Source organism: Odocoileus virginianus, chromosome X (genome assembly GCF_023699985.2).
Source record: "Odocoileus virginianus isolate 20LAN1187 ecotype Illinois chromosome X, Ovbor_1.2, whole genome shotgun sequence".
In the NCBI taxonomy this organism is placed as follows: domain Eukaryota; kingdom Metazoa; phylum Chordata; class Mammalia; order Artiodactyla; family Cervidae; genus Odocoileus; species Odocoileus virginianus.
This window is the reverse complement of record NC_069708.1, coordinates 41,165,764-41,175,168: the sequence shown is the minus strand read 5'-3', so window position 1 is coordinate 41,175,168 and position 9,405 is coordinate 41,165,764. Positions and strand designations below refer to the sequence as shown.

The 9,405-nt window shown below is 36.6% G+C and overlaps 1 protein-coding gene across 1 annotated transcript; it reads right to left on the bottom strand.

Annotated features, from left to right (window-relative positions):
• Positions 1-1,337: 1,337 nt before the first annotated feature.
• On the bottom strand, positions 1,338-5,522 carry LOC110130201 (polyadenylate-binding protein 5). Its single transcript, XM_020881995.2, has 2 exons — positions 5,284-5,522; positions 1,338-4,738 (listed from the first exon to the last, which is right to left on the bottom strand). The coding sequence occupies exon 2, from the start codon at positions 4,596-4,598 to the stop codon at positions 3,450-3,452; it is 1,149 nt and encodes a 382-aa protein (XP_020737654.1). The 5' UTR covers positions 4,599-4,738; positions 5,284-5,522; the 3' UTR covers positions 1,338-3,449.
• Between the last annotated feature and the right edge of the window lie 3,883 nt (positions 5,523-9,405).

The window sequence follows — 9,405 nt, the reverse complement described above, 5'->3', positions numbered from 1 at the left end:
CCCAACAAGAGAAGCTACCACAATGAGAAGCCCAAGCACCACAACTAGAAAGTAGCCCCTGCTTTCTGCAACTAGAAAAAATCCCCCATAGCAATGAAGACTCAGCGCAGCCAAAAATAAATACAAACCTTTTAAAAAGCTGGAAGAAAAATATATGTAATAAGCCATTGGGAAAAAAGAAATCCTTCCCCAAATAACCTTTACTATGATGTTTGCAATCACAAAAAATGTTCTGAATTTCCTTCTCCCTAGGCACATTTGAAACCTGTACAAGTGACTATTTTGAAAAGCTAAAAAAAAAAAAAACAAAAACAAAAAACAAAAACATTGTATTAAATAGTTCACTATTAAGTTGATCATTAATAACATAGTTTTATTAATTTTTACTAATTATCTTGGGCTATAAAATTAATAATAACCTATTTTTTAATGCCTTGTCACTGATTTAAGCTGTTCAGTTCTTTGGCTCCTCCTTGGAAGCCTAAAATATTAGAAGTGTATTAAATGTATCTAAAAATGAAAAATACAAGATTGAAAAATTTACCCAGCTGTTTGTGTTTAAATAAAGATTACCTTTCTTTTATACTTTTCAACCATGCTTTTTATGTCCTGAATTTACAGAGTTCTTTTGACTGATCTGCAGAGTCCTAACATGTATGTTTTATCTGTACCTAGCCACAATTACTCCTTTTCTTTATACGGACTAGCTTTTTGAAAACAGTAATAATTTAAATACTTAAATATTTTCCCAAAGTGTATAAAATGCATATATTTGAAGTTTTTAGCTCCTATACATATTTCATGATTTATTCTGAATCAAAGTATTTGCAAAGGTCTTAACACTGACACTTCAAGTTTACAAATTCAAATGATAACTGGCAATGGGGGGAAAGAAATAGAGAGCACATATGGTAAAATAATTACCAATATATTGATAAGTATTTTAAATTTTATTTGAAGTTGTTTCCTTTTCATATATTTTATGATCACAATGATGTAAAGCATTAGGCTCATAAAATATGAAAAATTATTTCCGTTAGTTTTTTCTTTTGTCAATTTAAATGAAGAATATATCATTAACACTTTTCAAATTTTAGGTACATGTATATCAATATGATGTGCATTTTTATTTTTCTAGTAGATGTAAGCTTTTACATGCTATAGATATTTTTTGTCAAGCTCATATAACTGATACTGTTTTTAACCAAGGATGTTCATCACAGAATTGTTTACAAATGTAGAAAACATTGAAAAACATATAATAAATCTCATTTAATAATGAACTACTTAGATAAGATATAGTACATCCACACAATGGAATACTATGTAGTCACTAATTGATGATACAGATTGGTATTTATTGACATGAACAGATGGTTATGTTTTGGCTTAAAATTAAAAAAAATACATATAGTATGTTTTCTTTTCTTTTGTAAAACAGTGTGTGTATACATAGGGGGAAAGGCATGAAAAGATAAGCACACAGTTAAAAAGTTAATAATGGTTGTCTCAGAACTCTGGGAATTTTACTTCCTTTTTTGTAAGTTTCTGCATCATTGTATTTGTTTTACAAGGAGCATGTATTATGTATATAATCAATAAAAACCATAGTTTCCATTTGAAAATGTTTGATAATGAATATACAAGTAGTCTGTAGATAAACCGTTACATGAAAACAAGTTATTCTCATTATTTTATGGGCAAAGAGTTAAAAGAAGTCTTAAAAATTATATATTTATATTGTTTTATATATGAAAGATTTCTACATAAAGTAATAAAAATCAACTGAGAATAGAGATAAAATAGTTTCTTATGATTGGATTTGTGGTATGAGTGAATGCTATTTTTTAAAAGTAATAATTTAAGTTTTACATAAGTTAAGTATTTATTTCTCTAACTCCAAAATGGATTTGAACTGGCATATATCAAAAGAAAGGCAATCCCAAAGAAAAGGGCTTCCCAGTTGGTGCAGTAGTAAAGAATCTGCCTGCCAATGCAGGAGACACAAGAGACATGGGTTTGATCCCTGGGTTAGGAAGACCCCCTGGAGTAGGAAATGGTGACTGACTCCAGTATCCTTGCCTGGAAAATTCCATGGACAGAGGAGCCTGGTGGGTTACAGTCCACGGGGTCCCAAAGAATCAAAAATGACTGAGTGACTGAGCAGAGCAGCAGCACAATCCAAAAAAAAATAAGAAAATAAGTGTAATACAGATTGAAAGGTAGATGGGTGTGGACAAGAGGGAACTACAAGTGAAACACAGAAAATCCATAATATAGAAGTCACAGGGCAAATAACATAACTGCAACATAGAACAGAATATTTTGTCATAACTTCCAAGCAGCTAGACAGAAAGAGAACCACACTGGATTAAGAGATCTCATATGATAGATGGAGGCATGCCACTTAATCAAGAGAGAGGACCTTTTCCTTAATTTTGAAACATCTGTGAAATTATCTTGTGAATATATTCAGCAGTCTACAAGACGTAATGACAAGTTTAATAGAAGTTGTTCTTCAAAGTAGTTTTCAACATCATTACATGGAATGTTTACCTTCTATATTGACATGACAAAGGCTGAAGGTAATCCTAAAATTAACTATAGACAAAGGCAATTCAATGTTGTTATTCACCCTTTTTGTTAATTAAACACAATCCAAATATACCTACTAAAGAGTTTAGCAAAACAAGCGATAAGAATGCTCCTTAGCCTGTCTTCAAATATTAAATCTCTCAGGAAAGGTTTTTAAGATGAAACATAGAATTAAAAAATCAATCTTTAAAGTGTTAATCTAATGTACTGATTGATAAAGTACCAAAATGTGTATTGAAGTTATAAAGTTAATAGTGGGAACTCTCAAAACTTACTAAAAACCACTATGAAGTCTGTGGTATGCCCACAGTATAATAAAAAAGGGAAAAATATAAATAAATAAAAAGAAAAAAAAGCTCACATCTTTAAAAAGGAATATTCATTTTAAATAATAATTTAAAGTAAAATTATTCATAAACATTAACTGGATCACATACACTTTCCCCTGCTCTACTGATTTCTCAAAAAGCAAGTTAGAAGTTTTCACTGTGATAGACTCAGATGTAAGGACCTAATAGAAATGAAATTTAGTAGTATTAGTGAAATAAGGAAGGACATATTCTCAATTACCTCACCTTGATTGGTTTAGGACAAGTGTGTGGAGGAATAAACTTTATTCTATATATTCCTAAGGATATTATATCGAAAAATAGTACAAAATGACAGTTTTACAATTAGAAATTATGTTTTTCACTAAAATGAACAAGGCTTTCTGGTTTCACTTTTTTTTTTTCCAAAAGAAAGTATTCACTTAAAAAAACCTGTTAATTGACATAAAATAACCTCTTATCACAAAGTAGCCCAAACTAAGTAGGCACCAGCTTAAGGCTGAAACAAATTGAGCATTCTTATCCTTACCACCTGCGCCTGGCCTGGCCCAGAGTGACCTGCAGGGGCTTGGAGCCCACTATGCGACCATTCATCTCATCTACTGCTTTGGTAGCCTCTTCAAAAGAGGAGAAGCAGACAACACCAAACCCTTTGCCTTGCCCCACCTCCACCATCACTTTGGCCCGACTAATTGATCCAAAGGAAGAAAATTCCTCCTTCAGTTTTTCATCATCAATGGTCTCGTCCAGGTTCTTAATATAGATAGGCACCCCTGGAGGCCGACTTTTTTCTTTTAATCTCAGCCGCTCAAATCTTCTCCTTAACTCAGCAAGACGTTCAATTTTCTTCTGTGCTCGCCCTACATAAAGCACTTTCCCATCGATGGACTTTCCATGCAGGTCTAACACAGCCTTTTGGGCAGCCTCATGTGTCTCATATCTTACAAATCCAAAGCCTTTCGATTTCCCACTGGCATCTCTTATTACTTTAACACTCTCAGTTGGCCCATACTCACTGAAAAGTTCCTTCAGTTTGTCGTCATTCATATCATCTCCAAAGTTTTTAACGAAAACATTAGTGAAAGTCGCTCTATCCCTAGTTCTAACTTCAGCAGCCCTCTCTTCCGGAAATTTGAATCTGCCCACATACACCTGGCGGTTGTTGAGCCGCACTCCGTTCATGTGCCAGATGGCCCTATTGGCAGCGGCCAGGCTGTCAAAGTGTACATAGGCATAACCCTTAGAGCCGTTGTCATCGCATACGACTTTGCAGGAGAGAATGCTCCCAAAAGCTGAAAACAGGTAAAAAAGGGCCCTGTTGTCAATGGATTTGTCCAGGTTTTTGATGAATATATTTCCAATTCCAGACTTTCTTAAGCGGTCATCTGGCTGAGACCACATTAGACGGAATGGTTTGCCGTTAATCAAATCAAAATTCATGGTGTTCAGTGCCCACTCAGCATCCGCAGGAAAGCGGAAGTTAACGTAGCCATAGCCCAGGGGGCTGCGGGTCACCGGGTCACGGCAGATTCGGGTGAAGCGCAGAGGTCCAGCAGGCCTGAACTTTTTATATAACATGTCCTCGGTAACATCTGGGTCCAAGTCACCCACATACAGGGCAGCCTTGAGGTACTTCTTTTTCTTGCCAGCAGGATTAGGCTCCCCACTCCCCATCTCTCTGAGCACAGGGAGAAGGCTCTCTTGGGAGAGACAAAAAGGCTGCTTTCTCTAAGCTATGGGCCAAACAGCTGTTCACAAACAGAATAAAGCCAAGGCGAAGAAAGCTAAAAGCAGACTCAGAATCACTGTTGAGGCTGAGAAAATGAAGTTCAGAAACAGCTGGTCAGCAGGCTCAGAACAAACGCATCAGACAAAAAAGCACCCCAATAACGAATCCATTCTCCCTAAGGGGGCTTAGAATTTCCACCCATTCAGATCTAAAAGCAGTTTCAAAAGCTAGTAGTAGGAGAGAAAATGTCTCTTTTCCCGCTAAATAGTAAGAAATCACCAAGCAGCTGGCTGGCTCCCCACATCTAGCCTTGCCGACAGAGGCCTCACGACCAATTTTCTGCATAAAAATAGGCCTCAAGCTCCCGTGGGTTTAAAATGATAACAACAAGGGCAGGGGCCGAACGTGTATTCCTCCGCCGGCTGCCTGGCCGGTTTCAGGCGGGCTGGCGGCTCACTAAGGCCGCGCTACGAGACTCAGCGTCAGCGAAAGGGCAAACTGGACACTTGGTGCGCTGCGGCCAGGCGGGCAGGCTGCAAGCAGCGAATCGCACAGAGAGACAGACAGACAGACACACGCGCGGGGGACCGGAGACCGCCCAGATACCCAAGATGCCCACTGGGTACGGACCGAGTGACGCGCGGTGATTTCGGCAGCCTGAGACTCGCGGCGGGTCCGGAGGGACTGGCGGACGCGCACTGGGTCAGCTCAGACGCGAGGCGGTTCCGGACAGATGCGGGGCGGAGTCAGGAGAGAAGGGCAGATGCCCGGCGGGCGGGCAGAGCGCAGACGGATGGACAGGGATTGTTCCCTGCAGGACAGACCGACCCAGGGACTAAAAAGCCTGTAGCTGTGGTGGGGCGAGCGGGCGGGCGGGGCGCAAGGAAACCCGGAACCGTGCTAAGGAACTTCCCGCTTCTTCCCGCTTGCTCTCTGCCAAGATGTAAAAAAAAAAAAAGAGAGAGAGAGAGATTGAAAAGGTTTCTAGATTTTTTCTTAGTTTAAAAAAATTATTTATTAATTTAAAATATTACGTTTAGGCTGCTGACCCCACAATCAAGTCAAAGGAGGTGACAATCTAGGTGGAGAGAACTGTCAACTTGTTTTTGTTTTTTTTTTTTTTAAAAACGAGTTCCCTAAATCATTTCTGCTTAGGAAATAAGATATAGGTTGCATACTTTCCTGAGTGCTTTGGAAAGTCAATTGACAGCTGATCTTGACTTCCAATCCAGTACTAAATGATCACAGGGTCAAATGAAACACATGCCCATTTTGTGGTTGGCTTTTATTCTTACTCCACTAAACTTCAGCATAATGGTAGCATTATCCCGAGGTAATAGGCAGCGTTCTTTTTGCTGCTCCAGTAATATTAAGGAGCAGGAGTATTAATAGTATAATATTAAGGAGTAATAATAATATGAATTATTAGAGAGCCATAAAATAACTTTTAATGGTACTTAGTGAGTGGCTCAGCTGGTAAAGAATCCGCCTGCAATGAGGGAGACTTGGGTTCGATCCCTGGGTTGGGAAGATCACCTGGAGAAAGGAAAGGCTAATCACTCCAGTATTCTGGCCTGGAGAATCCAATGGACTATCCATGGGGTAGCAAAGAGTCTGACATGACTGAGCAGACTTTCAGTGCCAGAAAACGTTGAGGATGTGCTGCTTCCATAATCACGAATTACAAAATCTTAAAGAGATAAAAGCTGTAATAATGTTCACAGGTGAAATAAACATGAAATATATAAGCACTTTACATAATTAGTAATTTCAACTTGAATTGTCAACTTTAAAGTATTGCAGGGAACAATGCTATAAGATTAGACTCAACTCAGAACTTTTCCAAGATCTCTCTTTAGAATTTGTGGGAAACTGGGAGAGGACTGTTACCTAATCTTCAGAAAATCGCCAATGTCTGTAATGCACAACTCAACTAGCCCATTCTTCAAGACTTCCCCTCAAAAAGAAAATCCAAACAAAACATGTCAGTACAGTTAGACTGGAAAGGATCCTGGGGAAAAATATGCAAGAGATGTGTGTGTGTGTGCTCAGTGAAGTCCTGGCTGACTCTTTGCGACCCGGGGGACTGTAGCCCTCCAGGATCCTCTGTCCATAGGATTTTCCAGGCAAGAACATTGGAGTTGGTTGCCATTTCCTCCCCCAGGGGATCTTCACCCCAAAAGGTGTTGTATTAAAAAGACATTCCTAGAATAAAAGGATAAATTCATGTGTTGTTTCATTTTTTACAGTTTCTACTAGACAGTATAGTTGACTGAAGATGACAGTTTACCCTCATTATTTACTCAAATGCTTTGTAATTTTCTTTACTGAGCTCTTTTGCTTGTATTTTCTAGGATTCTTGCTTAGCTAAGACATGGAGACTGTGAGAAAAAGCAAATACAAATTAAAAAAAAGTTATAAAGATAGACTAATATAAAAGCTGGTCTTAAATAGCACCACATTGAACCACATGTAGAAACACTTGTGAACACGTGCTTACTTTATTGTCCTTAGAACATAAACTTTATAAACATCTTTCCTCATAATTAACAATGGGCTAGAATTTGTTTTCATTTTTCTGATTTAAAACTATTACTTTACCAAAAATGCTGTATTAAAATAACAACATAAAGCCAAGAGAATAATTCCCACAGTATAATTGCTAAAATAAAAATCAATATTTTATTTATGTAATGATTTAAATGCTGTCCTTATTCCAATTCATTTGTATATATTTTCTCTAATAGTATAGATTAAATGGGGTTGTTGAAAATAATTAGTTTCAAAATCACGTCTTCTCTATACTTAACAGTCATTTGGGGGTCATTACAATATAAACACCTAGGGCTCCCCAGGTGGCGCTAGTGGTAAAGAACCTGCTTGCCAGTGCAGGAGATATAAGAGATGGTCGGTTTGATCCCTGGGTTGGGAAGGAAATGGCTAACCCACTCCAGTATTCTTACCTGGAGAATCCCATGGACAAAGGAGCCCAGTGGACTCCAGTGCATAGGGTTGCAAAGAGTTGGACATGACTGAAGCAACTTAGCACAAAATAAAAAAATATATATATAGAGAGAGAGCATTTTATCAGATCAAAAATCAGAAATTTAGAACTGTTGTGAAATAAATGAATTTTAATAGAGTTCCCTCTGCAAAGCAGAGGTTTATGGGGAAAAGAGAATCATTTTCATCTATAATTTATTTACTCATTTTAATATTTACATTGAAAACTGTCTCTGGAATAAAAATCGGATGTAGGACATTTCTCTGACATTTTTATTATATATGAAAGGTAAGTTTATAGTCTACATAAACCTGATTCATATGTTAAATCCATTAAAAATCCCTGCCCAGATTCCTAAGGCAGTTGATTGAGCATATTTGAGTCTTTCTAAATCTGAGAAGTATTTTGCATGAAGAAGATCTCCTGGACAACTGGCATTCTAAGTGCATCCCACCAAATTGTTATGTACAGTTGGTAGTAATGTGTCAGCATGAGTGGAAAAAGAGAGTTGGAAATTTATATTTCTCAGCCTTGTCTTAGCAGGCACTTGATCCTGTGTTTCCCATTAAAAGTCTGACTTGTGCAAGTTGCTGGGACTTCACAATGAAAATTAACTTCCTGCTGTCTTGAGTGAAGTCTGGGATGACTGAACAAAATATTATAAAGTAAAACCTGTATTAAATAGGACTTGTCTCATATTTTTTGGACAAAGAAAGGAAAATTGAAAAAAAAAAAGGCATTAAGAATGTAGTATCAGCAGGCATTTCTACAATAAATTTTGGAGCCAGTAATAGTTCTTTTACTCTATTTCCAAGTATTTTATCCTGATACATGAGTATTCATGCTCTGGATGATAACCCTGAAGGCCCTTTGATAATACTTATTATCATAGAAAGATTAAACTGTGTTTATTAGAATGTACTTACTAAAGTGAGAAAGTAAATAAAACTGGAAACGTTTCAACAGAATTTACAATGAGACAGGATTTATGCTAGATTGTCAATAAATTAGAATATCACATTCCTCAATATTTAACCAAAATTTCAGTATTTTAAATTATAATGCTATAGTTTAGATATTTATGCAAATGCTGTAGCTATAGTTCATACATTTATGGCTCTAGGTAGTTTAGTGGAAATTAATATGCTTTTAAATGAAATAATTTTATATAAAACTCTAAATAGACTGGGTTTTGAATGCCTAGTAATTGCATAAATTTACATTGTAGTATTCCATGGGTTCATTTTAAACGAATAGGATCCAATTAAAAGAGCACCATAAGGAGACACCTAACTAAACCTAAATATGTGTTAAGTTGTTTAAGTTGTTAAGTTGTTAAATAAGCACAGTGGTAAAATACAGCCTTGTCATATTCCTTTCCTAATTTTGAACCAGTCACTTGTTCCATGACCAGTTCTAACTGTTGCTTCTTGACAAGCATACAGGTTTCTCAGGAGACAGGATTTTAATTTTTTTTAATATATTGAACATATATTTATTTAATGTTATTAAATAAACATTTTTTATGCTTTTAATACTCAGGTTTATTCACAGTTGGATGCATGATTTTTTAAAATTCAACAGGGATTTATTTAATGAGAGAAATGAAAAACTGTTAAACTTTCAGATGTAACAACTGGGTTTTAAAGAGGCAAAAGAACCAGAGATCAAATTAACAACTTTGTTGGATCATGCAGAAAGGAAGGGAGTTTGAGAAAAACATCTATTATACTCCTGCTTCATTGACT